The sequence below is a fragment of the Prionailurus bengalensis genome, chromosome B3 (genome assembly GCF_016509475.1).
Source record: "Prionailurus bengalensis isolate Pbe53 chromosome B3, Fcat_Pben_1.1_paternal_pri, whole genome shotgun sequence".
Lineage (NCBI taxonomy): Eukaryota > Metazoa > Chordata > Mammalia > Carnivora > Felidae > Prionailurus > Prionailurus bengalensis.
Genome location: NC_057355.1, coordinates 62,722,974 through 62,748,968, shown reverse-complemented (window position 1 = coordinate 62,748,968; position 25,995 = coordinate 62,722,974). Strand labels below are relative to the sequence as shown.

Genomic DNA, 25,995 nt, shown 5'->3' with positions numbered 1-25,995 from the left:
TGAGTTCAAGCCCTGCATCAGGCTCTGTGCTGACACCTCAGAGCCTGGAGCCTGCTTTGGATTCTGTGTCTCCCTCTTTCTCTGCCCCATCCCCACTCAAACTCTGTCTCTCTGACTCTCAAAAAAAAAAAATTTTTTTTTTAATAAAAATAAAATATTTATTTATTTATTTTTATTTATTTATTCTGAGAGAGAGAACAGGAAGGGCAGAGAGAGAGGAAGAGAGAATTACAAGCAAGCTCCACACTGCTAGCACAAAGCCTGACACGGGGCTTGAACCCACAAACTGCAAGATCATGACCTGAGCTAATAGCCAGAGTCAGATGCTTAACTGACTGAGCCACCTGGGTGCCCCAAAAATAAAATCTTAAAAAAAAAAAAAAATCATTGGATTAGAGCTATAAAACGTTTTTAAAAATAACCATATTTTTACTACCTTATTTTATATATGCCAGAAAATTTTGAATCTAAACTGAGACACAAGTATGGATTAGAGCTAGAGAATGGGAGTTGAAAAGAAAAATCTGGGAAACTGGCATCTTTTTTCTTTCTTTTAATGAAAGAGTTCCTGATAAGTTTGAACTTTTAGGTATCGATTTTCTTAAAAAAACACATAACCATTTTCAAACCACTTTGACTCGCATGTGAATGGAACATCCACTAAACAAATGTAGGAAATGGACTTTGACGTCAGACTTGAATTCAAATTCCAACTACTAGATTATTGGGTATATCAATCTCATAGGGTAATCAAATTTTTCTTTTATGACTTTTTAAAATAAGCACTCTGAAACGTGAAACAGTTTTTAAACATGGTTTTGTCTTCAAACTACCTGTTTTGAGGGACTGATTTTCTTTTTTTTCCAGTTTACTGTAAACACACCACCTACTCCAGAAGACGTGATGTTAAGTCAATATGTTTACCGACCCAAGATACAGATTTATAGAGAAGATTGTGAGGCTCTTCGCCAAAAGATTGAAGAGTATGAAAGTTTTCGTTTTTGTGTGTGTTTCATCGGATGGGTGAATAATCTGTGTGATAAGGTTTTGATTAGAATAACACTGGCACAGGAAAAAGCTCATGGCATTAACTGGCAGTGTGATATGGTATATAGGAAAGAGTCAGCTTTGTAGTCAGACAGATTAAAGCTCAATCCTGGCTACAGCACTAGCTGTGTAACTTTATGTGTCATTTAACCATCATTTCCACATCCATAAATTAGGGATAACGATACATACGCAACAGGCAGAAATGAGGAGAGGAAATAATGTATATAAAATGTCTTGATGCCATTCTTAGCAAAAAGTACATCCTCAATAAACATTAATTATTAGATTATGATATCATAAATTGATTGCAGGGCGCCTGGGTGGCTCAGTCGGTTAAACGTCTGACTTCAGCTCAGGTCACGATCTCGCGGTCCGTGAGTTCGAGCCCCGCATCGGGCTCTGGGCTGATGGCTCGCAGCCTGGAGCCTGCTTCCGATTCTGTGTCTCCCTCTCTCTCTGACCCTCCCCCGTTCATGCTGTCTCTCCCTGTCTCAAAAATAAATAAACGTTAAAAAAAAAAAATTAAAAAAAAAAAAGAAAAAGTATTGGTGTTCATCACTGAATAAGACAGAAAAGTTTCTTATCTTCATGTTTTTTAAAAGAGTTGAGTGCCTCAGATTTGTCTGAGAATGTTTTATTTTGAATAAAATAAGATCATGCATACAATGTGCAGTATGTTTAGATGTGCTCTACTATCTGATTTTACACCTATACTCCTGTATATAATATCTTCTAACTCTGATAGAAATGTATTCTACTTACTAACAAGAGACTAATATGTAACTTTGCTACTTTTACAAATGCTATTCTATAAAGATGAGATAAGACTGAGCTGAATGGGAACTTTTACTTAAAATAATAGCTACAACTTGACAATAATTACGCATTGATAGGCCTTAAAGATTCTTTAAAAGCAACATGTTTTCATGTTAGACCAAGTTGCTTGAGAATAATGTTTGTGAGAAGTTTTTATGATTCATAGCATTCTTGAACTGTTCTACAAGTGTTGAAATAATGAAGCTGACCACTGTTCTTGAGTAAATGCCCCTTTTTTTTTAAGGTAGAAAAGAATTAGGAAGAATCAAATTAATTATGCCTGTAAATCTGTGTTGATTCATTCTAGCTGACTTCTGAACCCTGAGCTAATTAACTTTTCTATATTTTAGATTAAAGCTATCTGCACTGAACCAGGATAAACTGTTGACTGATGTAAATAGGAACCTGTGGGAAAAAATGAGACACTGCTCTGATGAGGAGGTATTTTTGTCTCATTTTCTGAATGGGAATCAGTATACACATTTTGAACACAGTTTATTGTGAAATAAGTAACTGTTACGTGGTAATTAGTGATGAGTTCTTTAACTTCTCAGGTATAATATGTTATCAAGGTTTTAATTTAATTATATATGAGTAATTGTTAATATATAATTTTTCAAACCTGAAATGACTAATTTAATAATAGGAAATATATTTGAAGTTTATTTAGAATTTCCTCCTACTTGTTTTCCTTTCACTTAGATTTAGATGAGGAAAAGATTTACTTTAATTGGTTAAATAATAAGCAACACATTTTATATGTGCTCTAATATATTAAAAGAGTTTTTTAAATTAACTAAGAACCTGTTATTTTCTAACTTGTAATATGAATAAATGAATGAAAAACAGGAATTAGGGGTGCCTGGGTGGCTCAGTCGTTTGACCATCCGACTCCGGCTCAGGTCATGATCTCACTGCTTGTGAGTTCAAGACCCGTGTCAGCCTCTGTGCTGACTGCTCGCATCTCAGAGCCTGGAGCCTGTTTCGGATTCTGTCTCTGTCTCCCTGCCCCTCCACCACTTGTGCTCTGTCTTTCTCTCTCTCAAATATAAATAAACATTAAAAAAAATTTTTTAAGCAGGAATTAAAACTGAAATCATTGGTTCTATTCTTAAACTATTAAATATGATTAAATTTACAAATGAGGGGACATCTGGCTGGCTCTCAACTCTTGGAGCGTATGACTCTTGATCTTGGGTCAGGAGTTTGAGTCCCACATTAGGCACAGAGATTACTTAATTTAAATGAATGAATGAGTTTTTGTTTTTTGTTTTTTTTAAGATTTGCAAAGGAGAAATGCCCTGCCTTAGGAATCAGTGTAGGATGGGCAAAGCTTAGCACATAGCAGCTGATCCAGCCTTTCCAGACTATTTGCCTTTTCTAACTCACTTGTTTTAGGGCATTATAACCTTTGACTTTCTCTTGCAGCTGAAGGCCTTTGGAATTTACCTGAACAAAATAAAGTCACGTTTTACCAAGATGACTAAAGTCTTCACTCACCAAGGAAAAGTGGCTCTCTACAGCAAGCTGGTACAGTCAGCTCAGGTAATTTGACACAGCTAACAGCATAGAAAGAAAGGTCTATTAAAGTTACTTTATAGTGGTTGTAGGATATGAAGAATGTTTCTTCAGAGAGACATGTGAATGAGACTTGGGCATAAATTTACAATGGTTCATAAGAGGTGGAGTTCAATTTATCAAAAGTGGGAAATCCAGAGGCACCTGGTTGGCTCAGTCAGTGGAGCATGCAACTCTCAATCTCAGAGTCATGAGTTCAAGCCCCATGTTAGGCATGGAGCCTACTTAAAAAAAAAAAGAAAAAAAAAGGGAAATCTGAGTAATTCTAGAATATATTTACTAATATGGGCCTATGTCTCATCTCAAATGTTGAGGTAAAACAATGTAGGATTCTGATCTTCTGTTGCTAAGGACTGTACTGTAGTATTATCTTCCTCATAGTCCATACCCATCTATGAATGTATGTGCATGTTTATTTTTAGGTATGTATGTATGTAAGTAAGCAAGCAAGCTCTATGCCCAATGTGGGGCTTGAACTCACGACCCCTAGGTCAAGAGTTGCATACTCTACTGACTGAGCCAACCAGTGCTCCTGTGTGTGCATGTTTAAAGTAGCATTTCCCAAAATGACGATACTTTAAGAAAGGCTCTTCATAAAAAAATTTTCATTTGGCAAATAACTCTGAGAAATGTCACATGCCATATCCTTCCTTTGGAGAAAAAATAGCATATTAAAGTCTAAACTCAGAATTTTTTTTTTAAGTCTAAAAAGAACAAAAAATGCTTTAATTCTATTCAATGTTTTCCATATTTATTTGACCATAGAACATTTTTTTAAGAATTATTTTTGGGGCGCCTGGGTGGCGCAGTCGGTTAAGCGTCCGACTTCAGCCAGGTCACGATCTCGCGGTCCGTGAGTTCAAGCCCCGCGTCGGGCTCTGGGCTGATGGCTCAGAGCCTGGAGCCTGTTTCCGATTCTGTGTCTCCCTCTCTCTCTGCCCCTCCCCTGTTCATGCTCTGTCTCTCTCTGTCCCAAAAATAAATAAAAAACGTTGAAAAAAAAAAATTTAAAAAAAAAAAAAAAAAAAAAAAAGAATTATTTTTTGGGGGGGGCGCCTGGGTGGCTCAGTCTGTTGAGCTTCCGACTTCGGCTCAGGTCATGATCTCACGGTTTGTGAGTTCGAGTCCCGTGTCAGGCTCTGTGCTGACAGCTCAGAGCCTGGAGCCTGCCTTGGATTCTGTGTCTCCCTCTCTCTCTGACCCTCCCCCATTCATGCTCTGTCTCTCTCTGTCTCAAATAAACATTTAAAAAAATTTTTTTTTAATTTAAAAAAGAATTCTTTTTTTTTTTTTTTAAGTAATATATATTAACATGGAAATGCTGGAATAAAGGAAAGTACAAAAAATGGGTTTATATGAATCTGTTATGTATGCCTTTTTTTTTTTTAATGTTTATTATTTTTGAGAGAGTGCATGTGAGAGCAGGGGAGGGGCCAAGAGAGAGGGTGACAGAAGATCTAAAGTGGGCTCTGTGCTGACAGCAGAGAGCCCGATGTGGGGCTCAGACTTATGAACCATGAGATCATTGAGCCAAAGTTGAATGCTTAACCGACCAAGTCACCTTGACACACCTGTTATGTATGCTTTTTAAAAACATCTTAAGTCCAGACTTGAAGCTTTGACCTTCGTTTCAAGATTTGCCTGTTCATGGTATAGACAAAGCAGTAGGTCAGTAAGTTTAACCATTTATAATGTTAAAGTGTTTTGTTTAGAGGTTTAACTTAACAGTGTAATATTGTATTTTTAGAATGAGAGGGAGAGACTTCAGACAAGGATAGATGAAATGAACAACATACTTAAGAAGATTGAGAAATGTCTCACTGAGGTGGAAATAGGTAAAGTATTTTGAACACTTTCCCAAAGGTAGTTTAATTTTACCTAAAAGCTTCCCTACGGTACAGATTGCTGGTATCACTATGCTGAAGCCTTGTATTAGCAATTTGAGACATTAGAGCAAAATAAAGCTCTTTACCTGTGGTCATCCATAACACAATCAACAAGAGATGCCCAAGATAATAAACCTCTTTAGAAAGTTCTTCATAACCTAGACTATAATCTTATTTTTTAATAGATGAACTTATTATCTCCATTTGGAAAATAGCTGTCCTTTTAGTTTGACCTCTCATATTCCCGATTTGTTAGTATTGTTGTCCTGCAGTGCTTTCTCATAAATCACAAAATTCCACATAATCATCAAATTTAGAAACTCTTAGTCCTTAGCTATCTTGACCTCCTTCAGCATTTGACACTGATGATTATTCTCTTCCTTCTGAATCTTTCATCTCCCTAAACCTCTATGATATTGTACTACCGTGACTCTTTTTTTCTGACTATTCCTTTTAGCTTCTCTGTTGCTCTCTCTCTAACTTCTTTTGTAGGCCTCTAGATTTTATCATCTACTCATTTCTATATTCTCTACTTCATGCTTTCATCTGCCTTAACATTTGTGTTTGTATGATTTCCAAATTCAGTTAAATTCATCATTTGTTGAACACCTGCTGCATGCCCAATACTATGCTTAGCCTCAGAAAAAAAGATATTATAAACACAGATTTTTGCCCTTAAATAGCTTATAATTATTCTGAGTGAGGTCATCTTTAGCCTCTCTCTTGAGTTCCAAACTTAACATTTCTAGTTTCTTGCTGAACCTTTATGCAAATATGTCTTTAAGCACCTTAAGGACATTGTTATTTCCAAAATAAAATCTGAAAATCTGCTCTCCCTATGATGTTTCTCATCTCTGTTAATGGCATCACTATTGTTACATACTGTAAACAGCTAAAAACTTTCATTGTCTTTGAGTCTCTCTAATCAGGTCCTGTCATATCTGCTTCTTCAGCATCTCGTATTCTTTCCCATTCCCATTAAGGCTGTCATCAATTCTGACACGCTATTCCAAGTCTTCTAACTAATCTTTCTATACTCTTTTTTTTTAAGTTTATTTACTTATTTTTTTGAGAGAGATGGTGAGCAGGGGAAGGGCAGAGAGAGAGAGAGGGAGACAGAGAATCCCAAGCAGGCTCCACACTGTTAGCACAGAGCCCCTCACGGGACTCGAATTCACAAACCATGAGATCATGACCCGAGATGAAACCAAGAGTCAGACACTTAACCAACCAAGCCACCTAGGCACCCTGCAGTGTTTCTACACTCTTAATTTCATCCTACCTCCTTCTAGTCCAACCTCGCATTGCGGCCAGATTAAATAATTATGAAGAACAGTTTTCATTATGTTACTCCCTTCACAAACTTCTTTCCATTTATAACAATAAAGTCCAAACACCTGAGCTTGACATTTACATTCTCCACAATAATTTTTAGGTCTTCCTTTCTTACATGATTTACTATTATTCTTCTATTATGCATCCCAGATTCCAACCAGATCTTGTCATCTCTATGCAGTCTTGCTATTTTGTCTTTGCTAATGCATTTTCCTTCTGTTTTCTACCAAAGGAAGCAGTCCTTATCTCCGTTGAGCTCCTGTAGCTGTTTTATTAGTCCTTCTTGTAGTATACATCTACTTATAATTATAGTTATTTTTATATAGCTATCTCCCTAATGTGTAAGCTCCATGGAAGCAAAGATCAGCTTTTATTTTTCTCCATATCCTTCAGAGTTCTTAGTACTATGCTTTGCATTGAGCAAGTGCCTAGTACATGTTTTCTACATTGCATTGATAGTGAGTGTATGAATTCCATAATCTTAGACTCCTACTACTCATGCCCTCCTCCTTTGTTCATTACCTTTCTTTCTACTTCACATACGAAAAACAAGCTATTAGGTCAGAACTTTTGAACTTCCTACTTCCAAACAAATCAAACTTTTATATATCTATATCCATTCTTTCATTATTCCTTTCTTTTCACTAAGACCAATCTGTCCACCTAAACTTCAGTTCCATCCCCTCTTCTCAGGAATTTCATATCACTGATTTTCCCTTATCTCTTACATATTCAACCTTTCTGCCTCCTCTCTGAAGGATATATTCACCTCTCTCTTATCTTTAAAATACCAAAAACCACACTTCTTTCTCTAGATACCACTGACAAATAGCTATTTCTTTCTCATTCCTTCATTATGCCTTGAGCATATATACTGAGTACCTATGTTGTGCCATGTACAGTGCTCAATGCTTAGAATACTATGGTGATTAAACACAAAAACTTTATGGCCCTGTGGAAAAGAATCTTTTCATCTAGAAAAGAATATAAGAATTAAATAATTTAGGGCACCTGGATGGCTCAGTCAGTTAAGCATCTGACTCTTGGTTTCAGCTCAGGTCTTGATCTCACGGCTTTGAACTTGTGGTTTCAAACCCCCTGCTGGGCTCTGAGCTGCCTATGTGGAGTCTGCTTGGGATTCTCTCTCTCTCCCTCTCACTGTCTCTCTCTGCCTCTCCCCAACTTGCTCTGTCTCTCCCAAAATAAATAAATAAGCTTAAAAATAATAATTTTATGTTAAGTGCTGTGAGAGAGGTTACACGGTGCTGTAAGGTCCTGAAACAAATCTAACCTAGTCAGGTCCGGAGGAGCTTCTCTCTGTGGAAATGGCTTTTAAGTTAAGATCTGAAAAATGAGGAGGATTTAAAGTGAGGAAGGGAAAGCAGACTATTTAATATGAATAACACACACAGAAGTTCTTCTATGGGAAAGAATGTAACAAGTATAAGGATCTGAAATAAGGCCAATGTTGGCTAGAATAGAGAAAGCGCAAGAGAGAACATGATTCAGATAAAGCTGGAGATGTCAGCTTTGCGGGCCTGGGAAAGGAGGGCCCCTTAAGGAGGTTTGACTTTTTTGAGAACAGTGAGCAACCTTGAAGAGTATTAAGCATTGGCTGCAATGTAGAGATGGAATTTGAATAGATGAAGAGTAAATGTAAGAAGTTAAGTACTTATTGGAAATGTGCACACATGCTTTTGTGTATGTGTATCTGTTCCTGTTTCTTGTCCATGGGGTTGCCTAACAATAACTTCAACATATGCAATTATATGTAAACAATTTCTACCTCAGAGTGGCCTATGAGAAGCTGCTATTGGAGATCATTGCATGTGGCTCAAAGTTCACTTGTCTGCCGCTAGAAGCAAGTCTTTGTATGAAATTATAAGTTTAGCTCAGTGCTTTATTGGCAAGGAAAGGTGGGGAATGATGACTATTTGTGAAATACTGTTAACACTTCATTTTGGGACCATCTTTTTTTCTCATCTCTGGTTATTTTTGACTGAGTTATTCTAATGCACATTGCCTACTTAGAAACTAAGAATTTGGAGGATGAAGAGAAAGACAATCCTATGGAAGAATGGAATTCAGAAATGAGAGCTGCAGAGAAAGGTAACTGAATTAATTAAGAAGATAAATGGGGGAAAAAACAAGCTATTTTCTGTTTATTTAGGTGAGATAAAGTGATACAGAATTTTCAATAGAACAGATGATTTTTTGTAGCAACATTTTAATGTGTCCATTCTGACAGATTTTTTTTTTTCCCTAAAGAACTGGAACAGTTGAAAACTGAAGAAGAAGAGCTCCAAAGGTCAGCTTCAACTGGAGTGTTAGAAAGTAGGCTAAACTTTGCAAGGCTAAATGGCTTCCTGCCTCTAAAAACTGACAAGATTAGGCACATGAATATTGAATTAAGACTGACTCAGGGCTTCTGTTCCACGTTGAACTTGACCTGTCTTAGTTGGCAGTGTTTTCTAAGCACTTACGGGGCATTAATCCAAGGTAGTATTTCTCAAGCTTGAATAATATCGGGATCCTTTTAAAGAAAATAAACCTAGCATTAAACTGTTTTTATATTGTACTTTTTTTTTTTTTAAGTTTATTTACTTACTTTGAGAGAAAGAAGACAGAGAATCCCAAGTAGGCTCCATACTGTCACTGCAGAGCCCAACACGGGGCTCACTCCCACAAACCATGAGATCAAGACCTGAGTGGAAATCAAGAGTCGGATCCTTAACTGACTGAGCCACCCAGGCGCCCCAAAATGAAAAGTAAATTTTAATAATATTAAAGAATATGCAAACCATCAAAGATGCAAACCTTCATGGATCCTAATTTTGAGAACCATTGGTTTAAGCCTTTCCTAATTAGACCCTCACTTCTAGATTAATGCTTATTAAAAAAAAACACACACAAGAAAAAAAAAACTAAGAAAACAAAAATGGATGCCATTCACTTCACTGGGGAGCCATCTAGCATGTGACTTCTTCTCATAAACCTTTTATTTTTATGGAGTCCAAATTCTCTGACAACAGCCTTATCTCTCTGATTACCTGCTATGATTTGCAGAAATCTCTCAGAACTGGAAGTACAGAAAGAGCAGACCCTTGCTCAAATAGACTTCGTGCAAAAACAAACAAATAGAACTGAAGAGCTACTGGATCAGCTGAGGTAAGGAAAAGCAGGTGTCATTAGTTTGTGTTTTACCCTGTGCCTTTGTAGTTGGCTAACCTATTACAGCAGTTGACATGTGTTTTTAACATGTATCACTGTTGTTGTTTTTTTTAAGTTTATTTATTGATTTTGAGAGAGAGCCCGCATACAGTGGGAGAGGGGCAGAGAGAGAGGGAGAGAGAGAGAGATTCCCAAGCAGGCTCTGCACTGCCAGCACAGAGCCTGACATGGGGCTTGAAACCACAAACCAGGACTCAAACCCGGGGCTTAAACCCTTGAACCTTGAAATCATGACCCGAGCCAAAATCAAGAGTTGGACACTTAACTGACTGAGCCACCCAGATGCCCCTGTGTATCACTATCTTTAACCCGTAATACAACTTCAAAAAGAGTCAATGTACGCAACACCAAGCTGAAAGTATACAAGGTGGGAAAGCTATGAAATTATCATTTTAAAATATTTAACACTTTATATTGCCTAAACTTGGGTTTTCTCTGATGCAGAACTCAAAATTGGGTCAATTCTTTCAAAAGCATATTTGTACATTCACGGTATTTGATTCAAAATATTTGATTATCTCCCAAGCCAGCAAAAAACTTCGGCAAATATTTCTGGCACTCTTTGTGTGATATCAAAAGTTAACTCTTCTCTTCTTTTACTTCAGAAAAAAATTTTTGTCTTTGTTTATTTCTCTCCAGCGTGTCTGAGTGGGAAGTCATCGAGTGGAGTGATGATCAAGCTGTGTTCACCTTTCTTTATGACACAATAGAACTTACCATCACCTTTGGAGAGTCAGCAGGTGAGTAGCAAAAGTAATTCCTCTGCAGAAAAATGTATGGATAAACTCACTAAGGAGTCCAATCTTTATTTTACTACAATACTAACTATTGACATAATGAAATGAAAGCACACTAGAAGAAGCGATTATTTTAATTTACGATAATAGGAATTTCTTTTATTAGATAGAGAATAAAATAAAAATTCAACTAATGAAAGTTGACCTTTGTTGAATGACATTAGATGATAGAAATTTTACATATCCAAATAATGGATCAATATGCTATTTGCATCTATTTATTCTGGCTTCCTTTTTTCCATCTGTCTTTTTTGATAGACTTACTCTAATGGCTGGTGACACTTGATTTGTTTTGTTTTGTTTTGTTTTGTTTTGTTTTGTTTTGAGAGAGAACATGAGCAGGGGAGGGGCAGAGAGAGAGGAGGACAGAAGGTCCAAAGCAGGCTGTCTGCTGACAGTAGCCAGCCTATTGTGGGGCTTGAACTTACGAACCGAAGCTTGAGTTCATGACTTGAGCTGAAGTTGAGTGTTCAGCCAACTGAGCCACCCAGGCACCCCTTGATATCTTTTTGTGTGTGTGTACTTAAATTAACCTGAAAAGTTCATTGGAAGTTCTGTATATATTGGTAGGCTTAACAGAGTCTTTGGAATCACTATATGGTAACTGGACAGAGTCCTAGCTATTTTGTTAAGAGGCTCCTGTCGGTGTCTTTAGGTCTTTTCTCTGAAACAATTTCAGCATAGCAAACCAAACTTCACATTTTTCCTGCCTCCACACATGATTCTCCTTAAAATTTCCTTTTCTCAAAGAATATCAACAAGTTCAGTCCAGGTCCAAAATTAAATGTTTGTTTGTTTGTTTGCTTGTTTATTTTGAGAGAGAGAGAGGGTGGGGGAGGAGTGGGTAGAGTGAGAGGGAGAGAGAGAATGCCAAACAGACTCTGCACTCAAGCCACCCACATGCTCTAGTCCAGGTCCAAAATTAAAACAGGAATCACTCTTTACCGCTTTATTTTATCCCTTGCCAGGCATATCTAATCATCAATAAGACTTACTGATTTTAATTTCTTAATACTGATCCACTTTTCTTCATTTCCTATCAATAGTCATTTCTAACCAAATGACTACAATAACATTCAAACTGGCCTTTCTGGATCTTCTCCTTTTCCCCTCCAATTCATCTTCCTTCCTGCAGCTATGGGGATTCTTAAAAATCTGATTATGCACCAAATACTCTTAGACTAATGATCAAAATATTTACTATGAACTGTAACATCTTGCAAGAATTTAATTTTTCCTCCTTTTCCCGCCTCATCTTAAACTATTCTCTGCACTTTGGCACATGGATTTCTTTCATGTCCCCCTTTTTTTTTTTTAAAGTAGGCTCCACATACAATGTGGGCCGTGAACTCACAACCCTGAGAATCAAGGGTCTCATGCTCTGATGACTGGCCAGCCAGGCACCCCTCTTTCATTTCTTTAAAAGATCATGATCTTTTTATGGTCAGTCATATTCCATCCTTCTCCAGGACCTTCATAATGATCTTTTTTATGCCTGAAAGCCCTTTCCCTTGCCTTTGTCCATTTGGACTACTATAACAAAAATGCCATAAACTGGGTAGCTTATGAACAACCAAAATTTATTTTCTACATTTCTGGAAGCTGGAGATCCAAGACTGGGATGCCAGCATGCTCAGCTGAAAGCCCTCTTCCAGGGCGCATACTTTTTATTGTATCCTTATATGCTGAAAGTCCAAGCTAGCTCTTTAGGGTCTCTTCGGAGACCCTAATTAATCTCGTTCATAAGGGGTCTACCCTCATGTCCGAAATACCTCCCCAAAAATCTGTCACCTAATACCATCACTTTGGGCATTAAGATTTCAACATACAAATTTGAGGGAAGGACACAATCATTCATACCATAGTACTCCCTCTCCACTAAATAAATTTCTGCCAGTAATCCTTAAGAGCTCATCTCAATTATCACTTTCTCAGGAAAGTTTTCCCTGACTCTCCTTTTACCCATTCCTTCTACTAGTTACCTTCCTCTTATATATTTTCTCATTGCTTCCCGCAGTTTTCCTTAATAGTGCCTATTCCCAGTTACGGTTTTTGGTGTGTTTATTTGTGCAATTATCTGTGTATCCCCCTGAGCTATTAGCTTTTTGAGAATATAAATTGATCGTGTCTTTTTGTCTCATTATTGTATCCCCAGTGCCTAACACATAGAAAATATTCAATAACATGAAAAGAATCAGAATTCGAGAAACATGAGAGAACTCTAGAGTTTGGAGGAGGAAGCAGCTCTCCTGGCTACCTAAAACTCATTACTGTAATGCTAAGAGCATAAATCATTTGCACTATATTTATAAAAAGAAAGTAGGTGTGAAGAGATCATAGTCATTTTTTTGTATGGTGTCTGAAAATAGTATCTTTGCACAAAATTTAGGAGTTAAAGGAGGAGGCCTTGATAAATTTAAAATAAAGGTACTACACCTTAAATTTCCTTCAAAGGCCTGTCAGTTAGTGTAATTCAGCAGTCTCAGGGTGAGCCTTTACCATTCACAAAAAATAATATGATTCAAGGATATACCTTTAGCTGCTTATATTTTAAAAAAACTCTGCTTGGGCACCTGGGTGGCTCAGTCACTTGAGCATCTGACCCTTGATTTCAGCTCATGTCATGATCCCAAGGTGGTGGGATCGAGCCCCATGTCAAACTCTGCACTGAGTGTGGACCCTTCTTAAGATTCTCTTTCTTCTCTCTCTCTCTCTTCACATGTTCTCTCTCTCTCTAAAGAAAAAACAAAAACAAAAAACCCTGCTACCCAGAAAGAGTAGGCTTGTAAAGTACTGAGTTGTATGTGGCTTAAAATCAGATAATAAAAAGAAATACTGCTCTTACTCTGGTTCTTCCTAGTTGGTCTCCCTTTCCTGGACAAGGCTTTCAGGAAGATTGTTGACCTGAATTTTCAGTCTCTGTTAGATGGTAAGTCCAGTTATCCACTAGAAACTTGTTGAATATTTACAAGTGTAAATTGCTCCTTGAGAGCTCTTTCACATACAAAGTTAAATATAAACAATAATAATAATAATAATTTCTCCTTAGAAATGTTTATTAGACATAAAATTGCTTGGATAATGTTCCAAATATTAGGTAGGATTTAATTTTTTTAATTATTACTAGATTTTAAGCAATGATTGATGATTAATAATAGCTGTTTCCATAATTGAAAAATTACCTTATGAGTACTTAATCTGTATCAGGCATTAGTGTTACTTACGTTAACACTTGGAGGTAAGGTTCCTCATTTTACAAATTAGAGAACTGCAGCTCAAAAGAAGTAAGTGTTGTGCTTAGGATCACTCAGTTTGTAAGGAAAGGCAGGATTTAAACTTAGGTTTATGTTACATTTAAGCCCATGTTTTTAACCAGCTTCTATTCTGTACATGATAAAGGCTTGAGTTTTTATAAGAATGTCTGTGTTCACTATATATGTTGATTTATGTGTTTGAAAATAGAGCGGAGAGGATACTTAGATACCTAGTAGTTTGAAGGTATTTCTAGTTTATATAATATTTCTACCTTATGTGTAGAAGATAAAGTAAGTAATACCCTGTTGTTGTTGTTTTTCCTTCCTCAGAGGATAAAGCTCCTCCTTCCTCCCTTTTAGTTCATAAGCTTATCTTCCAGTACATTGAGGAACAAGAATCCTGGAAGAAGAAATGTAAAACACAGCATGAGGTTCCCAAGGTAAATCTGATTAAAGTATTTTGAAAGAAAATTTTGTTTTCTGTCACAAAAAGAAGAGCTCTGAGGGGCTCCTGGGTGGCTCATTTGGTTCAATGTCCAACTCTTGGTTTCGGCTCAGGTCATGATCTCACAGTTTCAGGAGTTGGATCCCTGCATCAGGCTCTCCTGGTGTCATGAAGCCTGCTTGGGACACTCTGTCTCTTCCTCTTTCTCTGCCCCTATCCCACTCACACTGTCTCTGTCTCTTTCAAAAATAAGTAAACTTAAAAAAAATTTTTTTTTTAATAATAAATTAAAGGGGCGCCTGCGTGGCTCAATCAGTTGAGCATCCAACTTTGGCTTAGGTCATGATCTCACATTTTGTGCATTCGAGCCCCGCATCGGGCTCTGTGCTGACAGCTCAGCACCTGGAGCCTGCTTTGGATTCTGTGTCTCATTCTCTCTCTGCCCCTCCCCGACTTGTGCTCTTTCTCTGTCTCTCAAAAATAAATAAATGTAAAAAGAATTTTTTTTTTAAATAATAAATTTTAAAAAAAGAAGAGCTGAAATTTTATATATGTAATAGTGGATCCTGAATTTATAAAAATATTGGGGTGCCTGGGTGGCTCAGTTGGTTAAGCATCCGACTTCAGCTCAGGTCATAATCTCACAGTTCATGAGTTCAAGTCCCATATCGGGCTCTGTGCTGACAGCTCAGAGCCTGGAGCCTGCTTTGGATTCTGTGTCTCCCTCTCTCTCTGCCCCTCCCCCATTCATGTGCTCTCTCTCGAAAATAAACATTTTTTAAAAATGAAAGTATAGGGGCGCTTGTGTGGCTCAGTCTTTTGGGCGTCTGACTTCGACTCAGGTCGTGATCTCACGGCTCATGGGTTCGAGCCCCACATCAGGCTCTGTGCTGACAACTCAGAGCCTGGAGCCTGCTTTTGATTCTGTGTCTTCCTCTCTCTCTGCCCCTCCTCAGCTCAAACTCTGTCTCTGTCTCTCTCTCAAAAATAAACATTACAAAAAAAATTTTATATGAAAGTTTAAATATATAAATTATTTAACTTTGGGGATTTCTTTATAACAGAGCCACTAAAAACTGAAATGTTTTTATAATTTCTTTTTTTTTCCCCCTATTTTTCCCAGATGCTTCAAGAAATTTCACTTGTGGTGAGCCACTGTAGACTCCTTGGAGAAGAAATTGAGTTTTTAAAGAGATGGGGACCAAATTATAATCTAATGAACATAGATGTGACTAATACCGAGTAAGTGTATTACTTTCCCAGGGCTGCCTTAACAAAGTGCTACAAACTCAGTGGCTTTAAACAACAGCAATTTATTGTTTCACAGTTCTGGAGGCTAGAAGTCATCAAGATGTTAGCAGGGTTTGTTCTTTCGGAGGGGCTAAGAGAATCTGTTTCATGCCTCTCTCTCAAATTCTAGTAATTTGCTGGCAATCATTGACACACCTTGGCTTATAAATATATAACTCCAGTATCTGCTTTCATCTTCACATCATGTTCTTCCTGTATGCATGTTTGTGTCCAAGTGCCCCCTTTTTATAAGGACACCAATCATTTTGGATTAGGAGACTATCCCACTCCAGTAGGACTCCATCTTAACTAATTAAATCTGCAATGATCTTACATTCTGAGATACTGGGGGCTAGGGCTTCAACATATGAATGGCAGTAGGGACATAGTTCTATCTGTAACAGTAAGTAAGTAATCAAAAACTTACTAAAATGATTTCTTTCGGTGAATTTTATGACTAACAATGGAAATGAACAACCATAATAATACTTTGTTCCAGATGTTTTACCCTCTGTCCATTTGATAAGGACAAGAAATAATGTACCACCTAAGTTTCACCTACCAGTGTAAAAAGAAAATATATTTGTTTCATTCTATTTTTGTTTTTTATTTTTAATTGAGGATCTTGTCTTTTACAGATTGAGGCTTTTATTCTCCAGCTCTGCAGCATTTGCAAAGTTTGAGATAACTTTACCTCTCTCAGTTCATTTTCCAACTGTCCGCTTACCTTTTTCCATTCAAAATCACCTTGGAAACATTGGGTAAGTAAATGATAGTAAGGATAGGGCTCCTAATGACTTTTCTACCTCTCCTCTATTATTTGAAAAATCAAAGTGGCCAGAAATAATGGATATATACCATTATTGGATATGCCAATTATGGATAATCCATACTGAGTGCCAAGTGTTACTCCTGACTTCCTTTTGAAGGATTTGTTCTTATAATTTAGTGACCTTCATTGCTAGCACCAGTGGATACTGGAGACCACTGGTATATTCTTTTATACTTGCTCCACTTTTTGAATAATCTTACCTAAAACAGGAGCCCAAAAAGGAAAAAAATGGGTATAAGCTTAGCCCAGATCATATATAAACAACCTTTATGCCCTTAAAACCAGAATATCACTTAATCACTTAGTAATCATTTAAAAAAGCTGTGCAGTCATAATGCTTTTCTCCATTAGCCTTTGTAACCAGACATAACAATATTTCATTCCTATTTGTGACTTTTTAGACATACAGTTGACAGTTTGTAAGATGGTACAGTTTAGAATGCACCCACCTCAAATCCATCAGCAAACACCACCAGTTTAGATTTTTAGCTAAGTCAAGATACCCTCCATTTCATACAGAATTGCTCTTAGGCCTTGTTTTTGGAATCCCAGTTCAAACTTGGCAGTCTGTTTTTAGAAATGTCTATTTATGCTTCCTAAAAGACTCAGGGACCATACCCAAAAACATGAATTCCACTGAAATGCTATCGATAAGTAAGTTTCCAGAAAAATTAATGAACCTTTTGTTCTTTCTAGCCAAGATGAAATCACTGCAATTCTATCTAAAGTGCCACTGGAGGACAACTACCTAAAGAATGTAGTCAAGCAAATTTACCAAGATCTACTTCAGGACTGCCATTTCTACCACTAGACCTATGGACTACAGCTATAATAACCAAGCATAGCGCACATCATAATGATATTACGTCGGAGTATCCATTGCTATTTGATCTTTGTCTTTAGGTCATAGAAAGAAGCCTCATAAAATTTCTCCTGATGATGTTATAGTTAATTTGTATGGCTAGTTTTTAAATCTCTACAGTCAGGAATGATGAAAGTCCTCAAATAGCCTTTTATCAACTTGCTCATCTTTTTATGAAAGGTTCAAATAGTAGAACACTTAGGGAAAATTTCTTCTAATTAAAGTTGTGCTCTTTGCTTTAGTACAAGCCCTACAGAGTAACTTTAAGTGGAGCTGTCACCGCTGACAAAAACATTAGCCATTTCCTCATATGTACAGCTCTAATTTTTTGGTTGCCGGCCTTCTGTCTAGTAGGTATTTTTCTGGGATAGAGATTTATCTGTCTACAAACTACTCATCCTCCTTTTTCTTCATTTTAAAAATTTTATTAAGAAAAAGCAATAGCACTCAGCTATTCAAATGGTTGCCAGCTTTTCTAGAGGGCCTTGCCTTTTATTATGTAATATGTGTTAATATTTTCTCAGTATAATTTTATAGAGAAAGTTAATTCATTTTGGGCCAGTACATATATGTAAATATATTGATATTTTTTTGTTTTTGTGATGTAGTAAGGAGATATATATATATACATATGGAAATACATAGTCATGTATAGAGAGATACTCTTCTGTCCAGGCAATTTCCATCTTTCTGAAGGATGCTTTACAGCAAGATTCTCAGTCTCTTTCTATCAAATAATTGTACTTCAAACAATATCAAATTTAAAACCACCAGTTCTGTCAAGTTCTGGCAGTAGTAATTAATTTAATGTGAGAATTGGTTTCTGAAGCCACACCCTTCTCATAAACAAAAATAAGCCATATCCATTGATATTGAATGACCAGTATTATCTGTGAGATAAATATGAGAAAATTTTTACCCAAACTTTAATTGAATCCTAATCATGATAATTTTTTCATTTCTTTTATATTTAATTATAAACTAAAGTATATTTGCATTTCAAACTAATTCATATTAAAATTTTGCTTTATACTTTACGATCAGGTTAAAGTCCTCTGGGTCCCATGAATGTTATCTTCACTCTTAAATTGGCTTTTACTTCTGAGCTATTGGTCAGAAAGATCACATGGTCTTTTAAACCTCAAATTCAACATAAAATTTATTTTCCATAAAAATCAAGATGTAAATATTCTTGAAAAACTTTTAAAGTCACCAATGTGGCCTGTTTTCCATGAAACTTAAATTAGTTTTCTTACTGGAGTTGTTTTATTTATTTTCTGTAAACCTAAAAAGTAGAAATTTTCTTTTGTTCATTTTGGTAAACTGGAATGACCAGCTTCAAGAATGATTTGGCTTGTAATTATGGACTCTGCTTTCTTGGGTTTAGATACAAAATTGTAATATATACCTAGTTATTTGCATTTGTATTTGTTCAAAGGATTGGCTATTTTTATAAAAATTTTTTGGAAATTGTTCCTTCACTAATTAGAAGCAGACTGGTTTTTGCACTATTAAAATAAGTTTATTATATGAAATCTTTTTTTTTATGTTTGTTTATTTTTGAGAGAGACAGAGCATAAGCAGAGGAAGGGCAAAGAGAGAGGAGGACACATAATCAGAAGCAGGCTCCAGGCTCCATGATGTTAGCACAGAGCCTGATGTGGGGCTCAAACTGACGAACCCTGAGATCATGACCCTAGCCAAAGTTGTATGTCTCGCCGACTGAGCCACCCAGGCGCCCCTATTACATGAAATCTTTTTAAGCAGTGTCTGTTTATGAAGTGAAGAGGTTGTTTTTTTTTTACCATGTATTCAATAGACCTGTGAAGATAGAAAAAGGAAGCTCTCTCTAGAAATACACACTCGAAAATTCAGATAAGATTAAAATATGTCAGGACCTGAGTGTAAGAACGAGATACAAACTATAGTTATCCCTATGTCTCTGAAAGACAGTAAAAGAAAACTATTTGCAGTTCCTTAGGAAACTATGATTTCTAAGGGCTAATGGAGTGGTTCTCCAAGTATAGTCCCTAGACTAGTAGCATCAGTTTCTCCCCAAACCTGCTGTATCAGAAACGCTAGGGGTGGGGACCAGTACTCTGTGTGTGTTTATTTTTTTTTACTTTCTTTTTGTTTTTTGTTTATTTATTTATTTTGAGAGAGATTGCGAGCAAGGGAGGGGCAGAGAGAGACAAGAGAGAGAATTCCAAGCCAGGCTCTCGATGTCAGCACAGGGCCCCATAGGGCCCCTTGCAGGGCTTAAACTCATATGACTTGAGCTGGAATTAAGAGCCAGATATTTAACCACTCAGCCACCCAGGCACCCCTTAACTTTTTTTTTTTTCAATAACTTCACTAAAATATAATTGACATCATATAATTCACCTTTTATTTTTTAATTAAAAAAAATTGTTTTCAAAGTTTATTTATTTTTGAGAGACAGAGTGTGAGCAGGGGAGGGACAGAGAGAGAGAGAGGGAGACACAGAAACCAAAACAGGCCCCAGGCTCCAAGCTGTCAGCATAGAGCCTGACGAAGGGCTCGAACCCACATAACATGAGATCATGACCTGAGTCAAAATCCGCACTCAACCTACTGAGCCACCCAGACACCCCACACCTTTAGAGAGAGTGCACACATGTGAGTGCAGGAAGAGCAGAGAGAGAGGGAGAGAGAGAATCCCATGCAAGATCTGTTGTGTCAGCGCAGAGCCCAACATGGATCTGAGTCCCATGAACTGCAAGAACATGACCTGAGTCAAGATCAAGTTGGACACTCAACTGACTGAGCCACCCAGGTGCCCCTGGACCCTTATCTTACATCACATACAAAAATTAACTCAAAATGTATCAAAGAACTAAATGTTACGAGCTAAAACTATGAGGTATAAAGCTCTTAGAAAAAAAGCATAGGGGAAAAGCTTTGCAATGTTGGATTTGGTGATAAATTTTTAGATACGATGCCAAAAGTACAGGCAACAAAAGTAAAAATAGATAAATTAGACTATATCGAAATTTGAAATTTGTGCAATAAAATAGGACATAAACTGGGGCACAGTGCTGGAAGAAATTAAAAGCCTAAATAAATGGAAGACATTCCATATGCAGGGTTGAAAGACAAGCTGTTAAGATGGCAATACTACCTAAAGTAATGTGCAGATTGAAAGCAGCCCCTATCAAAATCGCATCAACCTTTTTAGGATGGAAAAGTTGATCCTAAAAATTTATATGGAATTGCAAAGGACACTGATGGTATATCTGATAAGGGTCTAGTATCCAGAATATATAAAGAATTCTTGAAACTTAACAAGTAGACAATCCAATTTTTTAAATGGACAAAGGACTTGAATAGACGTTTTTCCAAAGAAGATATACAAATGGCATATACAACAAGTATATGAAAAAAAATACTTGACATCATTAGTCATTAGGAAAATGCAAATTCAAACCATGATGAGATACCACCTTAAACCTATTAGAATGAGTAAATTAAAAAAAATTTTTTTAGATGTTTATTTTTGAGACCGAGTGAACAAGGAAGAGTCAGAGAGGGAGAGAGAGTATTTGAAGCAGTCACCGCACTGATAGCAGCAAGCCCAGTGCAGGGCTCGAACTCACAAACTGCGAGATCATGATCTAAGTAAAGTCAGTGACTCAACCAACTAAACCACCCAGGCACTCCTAGAATGGGTAATTTTTAAAATGAAAAATAAGGAGGCGCCTGGGCGTCTCAGTCTGTTGAGCATCCAACTTTGGCTCAAGTCAAAGTTTGGCTCGTGAGCTCACTTTGGCTCGTGAGCTCTATGCCAACAGTTCAGAGCTTGGAGCTTGCTTCAGATTCTCTCTCTCTCTCTCTCTCTCTCTCTTTGCCCCTTTCCCTCCCCCCAAGAAAAAAAGACTTAAAAAAATGGAAAATAAGGGGCCCCTGGCTGGCCCAGTCAGTGGAACATACAATTCTTGATCTCAAGGTTGTGAGTTTGAGCCCCATGTTGGGCATAGAGATTACTCAATAAATAAATAGGGTCGCCTGGTAGCTCAGCATCCCAACTCTTGATTTCGGCTCAGGTCATGATCTCACAGATTTGTGAGATGGAGCCCCAGGTCAGGCTCTGCGATGACAGCACAGAGCCTGCTTGGGGTTTTCTCTCCGTCTCTCTCTGCCCCTCCCCTGCTTGCACTCATGCATGCACCCTCTCTCTCTCTCAAAATAAGTAAGGAAACAAACTGGAAAGTAAGTGTTGGAGGAGATATGGAGAAATCAAAACCTTGTGATTTCTGGTGAGAATGTAAAATTAAGAAGCACGTACAATTCTTTAAACACTTTTATACAACTTTAAGTCCAAAAGGCTGTCATTCTAGTTTTTCTTTATTTTTAAAGTAGGCTTCAGGCCCAGCACAGAGCCCAACATGGGGCTTGAACTCATGACCCTGAGATCAAGACCTGAGCTGAGCTTGTATCAGACGCTTAACCAACTGAACTATCCAGGTGCCCCAAAATGCTGTCATTTTAAACATTACTTGTAGAAATTCTAAAAATAATGTCACGTTTAATAAGGAAACTCTAAAGCACAAATTCTCAGAAGCAGTCACTGTCAACCTGTCAATTGTCAATATCAGTATTTATAATTAACTAGTATGGTTTTCATGTCACCTGAGGATGCTGGTAGAGTGATCATGAGATAACCTCATCCAACTGAATGTGCAAGGAAACACTCATCAATATTTTATGTATTTTGGGTTTTCACTCTTTATTTATGACAAATATTCTGCATCTGTGATTCTCTCCAGTCAACAGTTCTTTGAAATGTGGCATTGGCCAGTTGGAGAATGGAGTCATCTGACTCACCCTTCCTGTGAATGGGCTCATCGATAGTGAAGGTTTTAAACTGGCTGTTGAACCTGTCTGTCACCTTGTCAACTTCAGCCTTATTCATCTAGAGGGATCCGTGGTCCTTGGCACTGATGACACGGTTGCTGGCTGAGCATTTCTGTGGCACATATAAGTCCATGAACTGGCTGGAGTCATTCTGCATGTGGAGGGCGCACATGGTTCTGCCAGGAGGGAGCCCTGGCAGAACCTGTGCCTGGCCACAGGACCTACCTGGTGCCAGCCACCACAACCAGTGGGAGCAAGGAAAGTCATCAGTATTTTATATAAAGAGAAGACTGCCTGCTAGGGGCTTGGGTTCTAACATTCCCATTCCTATACTCCACAAATGAGCGGAATGACTGAAAAGCTCCCAGTTTCCTAGAGGTAGGGTAAGTCTTTCTAACCCAAGATGTTTAGTTGGGGACTTTCATTGTTTGGGACGATTGGAGTGTCCAGTTGCTCCCAGTAATAATATGTCCAGGGTGGTCAGCTTCTAGATAATTAGTCTGAGCTGATTGTATGCCAGGCTATCTGGTTCATACGGTTTGTTTATTGAATCCAATCAAGTTTTTCAGCTGTTCCTCTGAATTTCTCCTGTATTGGATAAAAATTGTTTTAGGAGTGTGTCTAAGGCTAGCTCTTGCTGAGATAGGGGTGAAGATTTTCACCATCTTCTGATAGAACCTAGATTCCATTGCCTCTGCAATGTCTCTGCCCTGATGAGGGTGGAGAGCAGGCTCTCATCCCCTTTCCTTCTTTCCTCTGGAGGGCTTTTCTGAGTTAAGACTGATATGAAGCAGTGTAGGTAAATATGACCTAAGTTTCTGCTAAAAACATACTGGATTAGCATCTTTTCTGTGGCAACAGCTGGCAGCAGTTAACCTCTCTGAGTTTCATTTTCCTCACTTGTAAAACAATAGTAGTACTTTCTCACATATTAGTTTCTTTTTTTATGTTTATTTTTGAGAGAGAGAGACACACACAGAGCGTGAGTGGGGAAGGGGCAGAGAGAGGGAGATACAGAAACTGAAACAGGCTCCAGGCTCTTTCTCACAGTGTTAGTATTAAATGAGTTCATATAAAGTGTTGCACAAAGTACTCAAAAAATGGTAAACATATAGCATATTTTTAATACATACAGAGTACTCGGAAAACTTAATTACTAAAAAGCAGATTGGGGGCACCTGGGTGGCTCAGTCGGTTAAGCGTCCAACTTCAGCTTAGGTCATGATCTCGTGGTTTGTGAGTTCGAGCCCTGCGTCGGGCTCTGTGCTGACAGCTCAAAGCCTGGAGCCTGCTTTGGATTCTGTGTCTCACTTTCTCTCTGCCCCTCCCCTGCTCATGCTCTGTCTCTCTCTGTCTCAAAAATAAATAAAACATTAAAAACATTTTTTAAATAAAAATTTTAAAAAACAGATTTGATTGTTTGATACACAGAACCTATGTAATATTATTATTTTAAAACATGTTTACCCTAAATCTAATCATTAGAAGTAAGTAGCCAAATCCAGATTACTGGACATTTTCTAGACAACTGGCTTGGCATCTTCAAAAATGTCAATGTCATGAAATCAAAACAAAACAAAAAGACAGGGATCTCTCCTAGATTACAAGAGACTAAAGATACTTTTGAAAGGCAATGCTTGATCCTTGATTAAATCCTTTATTAAAAACACAAGGGGTGCCAGTTGGTTAAGCGTCTGACTTCAGCTCAGTTCACGATCTCCTGGTTTGTGAGTCTGAGCCCCACATTGGGCTCTGTGCTGACAGCTCAGAGCCTGGAGCCTGTTTCAAAATCTGTGTCTCACTCTCTTTGCCCCTCTCCCACTTGCTCGCATGCTCTCTCTCTCTCTCTCTCTCTCTCTCTCAAAAGTAAACATTAAAGGGGTGCCTGGTGGCTTAGTCTGTTGAACGTCCGACTTCAGCTCTGGTCATGATCTCTCAGTTCGTAAGTTTGAGCCCCATGTCGGGGCTCTGTGCTGCCAGCTCAGAGCCTGGACCCTGCTTCGGATTCTGTGTCCCCCTCTGTCTCCGCCCCACCCCTGATTGTGCTCTGTCTCAGTCTTTCAAAAATCAATAAACATAAAAAAAAATTTAATAAATAAAAATACACATTAATAAATAAATACATAATAAGTAAATAAAAACCCCACAACCCAGGGGCACCTGGCTGGCTCAGTCAGAGGAGCTTGTGACAACTCTTGAGCCTGAGGTCATGAGTTCAAGCCCCACATTGGGTGTAAAGATTACTTAAATAAATAAAACTTTAAAAACATTAACAAAAATTGAATTTTAAAATTTAAATTTACACTTAAAATAATTTATTCAACAATTCATGAATCAAGCAGCATCCTATCTAGCAATAGAAAGGAACTCGGAAGGACTGTACAAAGTGGAAGGTTTTTGAAATGCCAAAACGGGGCAGGAAAAAGCAATTATTAGTAAAGAATGCATTGTTTCATGCAAGGTTGCCCTTCTGAAGGGAAGGGAAGGGATCTGTGGATTATCTCACTAGTGCTGAGTAGGTAATTCCATGTCGACCAGTTAAAGGTTACATTCCAGAAAAGCTAAAACTGAAATTAGGTTAGGTATTAAGTTTTGGTTTGCTGACATGTAGCTTAGCACAAATGACTCCATTTTTGGTCTGTTGCTCCTTTTTTAACACCTATTAAGGATATTTTGAGAACACTTGGAAATCTGAATATAAACCATATATTAGATAATATTCTCATATCAGTGTTACACTTCTCAGGTGTGATAACAGTATTGTAGTTATATAGGAGAATGTCCTTATTAGAAAATACATGTCTGCAACTTAACTTTCAAATGGCTTTTTAAAAGTTTCTGTTTATACATGTATGTGTGTGAGAGAAACAAGAACATTACTGTAGGCTTTTTTTCAAAATAAAAAATTGGAAATAAAAAGAGTTTTGCTTGATGACTAAGTAACTAAAGGCAGTATAGTTCTGAAACTGATTTCATCCAGGTTGTAGCGAAGTTTGATTAATCTGTTTTGTTCCATAAGGTAGATATATCTTCCTGCAACTTTTTAAAAAATAACTCTAGGACTAACATGGGGCTCAAACTCACAACCCCGAGATCAAGAATGGCATGCTCTACCAACTGAGCCAGACACACACCCCTTCTTTCAACTATTTTTTTTTTTATGTTTATTTATTTTTCAAAGAGAGAGACAGAGTGTGAGCAGGGGAGAGACAGAGAGAGAGAGAGGGAGACACACAATCTGAAGCAGGGTCCAGGCTCTGCCCTGGCAGCACAGAGCCCCAGGAGGTCCAAACCCACAAACCCAGAGAGCGAGAGATCAGGACCTGAACTGAAGTCGGAAGCTTAGCCAACTGAGCCACCCAGGCACCACTTCAACTATTTTTTGATGCCAAATTTGATTTCTTCCTTCCCTAGACTATGGCAAATTCTTGCTTTTTTTTTTTTTTTTTTTTTTTTTTAAGACTAGGAGCAAGGCAGAGATAGAGAATGAGAATCCCAAGCAGGCTCTGCCCTGGCAGCGCAGAGCCAGGCAGGGATGGATCCCAACCCTGGGATCATGACCCAAGCCAAATCAAGAGTTAGTAGTTCAACTAACTGAGCCACCCAGACATCCTGCAAATTCTTGCTCTCCTTTTCTTTTTTCTTTCTTTCTTTCTTTCTTTCTTTCTTTTTTTTTTTAAGAAACATCAACTGGTTAATTCCAGGCCCAACCTTTCTACCCCCATACACACATGGCCCCTGGAT

The 25,995-nt window shown here is 37.7% G+C and overlaps 1 protein-coding gene across 3 annotated transcripts in view; it reads left to right on the top strand.

Annotated features, from left to right (window-relative positions):
- Positions 1–18,911, top strand: part of KNL1 (kinetochore scaffold 1) — a 66,744-nt gene extending 47,833 nt beyond the window's left edge. For all 3 annotated transcript variants that reach the window (XM_043555645.1, XM_043555647.1, XM_043555646.1), the window contains 13 exons: positions 868–983; positions 2,217–2,307; positions 3,295–3,411; positions 5,192–5,279; positions 8,697–8,774; positions 8,934–8,973; positions 9,732–9,833; positions 10,536–10,636; positions 13,554–13,622; positions 14,278–14,387; positions 15,516–15,634; positions 16,321–16,443; positions 17,211–18,911. In XM_043555645.1, coding sequence (XP_043411580.1) covers positions 868–983; positions 2,217–2,307; positions 3,295–3,411; positions 5,192–5,279; positions 8,697–8,774; positions 8,934–8,973; positions 9,732–9,833; positions 10,536–10,636; positions 13,554–13,622; positions 14,278–14,387; positions 15,516–15,634; positions 16,321–16,443; positions 17,211–17,325 — 1,269 coding nt within the window. In that variant the 3' untranslated portion in view covers positions 17,326–18,911. The remainder of the gene's footprint in view (positions 1–867; positions 984–2,216; positions 2,308–3,294; positions 3,412–5,191; positions 5,280–8,696; positions 8,775–8,933; positions 8,974–9,731; positions 9,834–10,535; positions 10,637–13,553; positions 13,623–14,277; positions 14,388–15,515; positions 15,635–16,320; positions 16,444–17,210) is intronic.
- Positions 18,912–25,995: the final 7,084 nt, after the last annotated feature.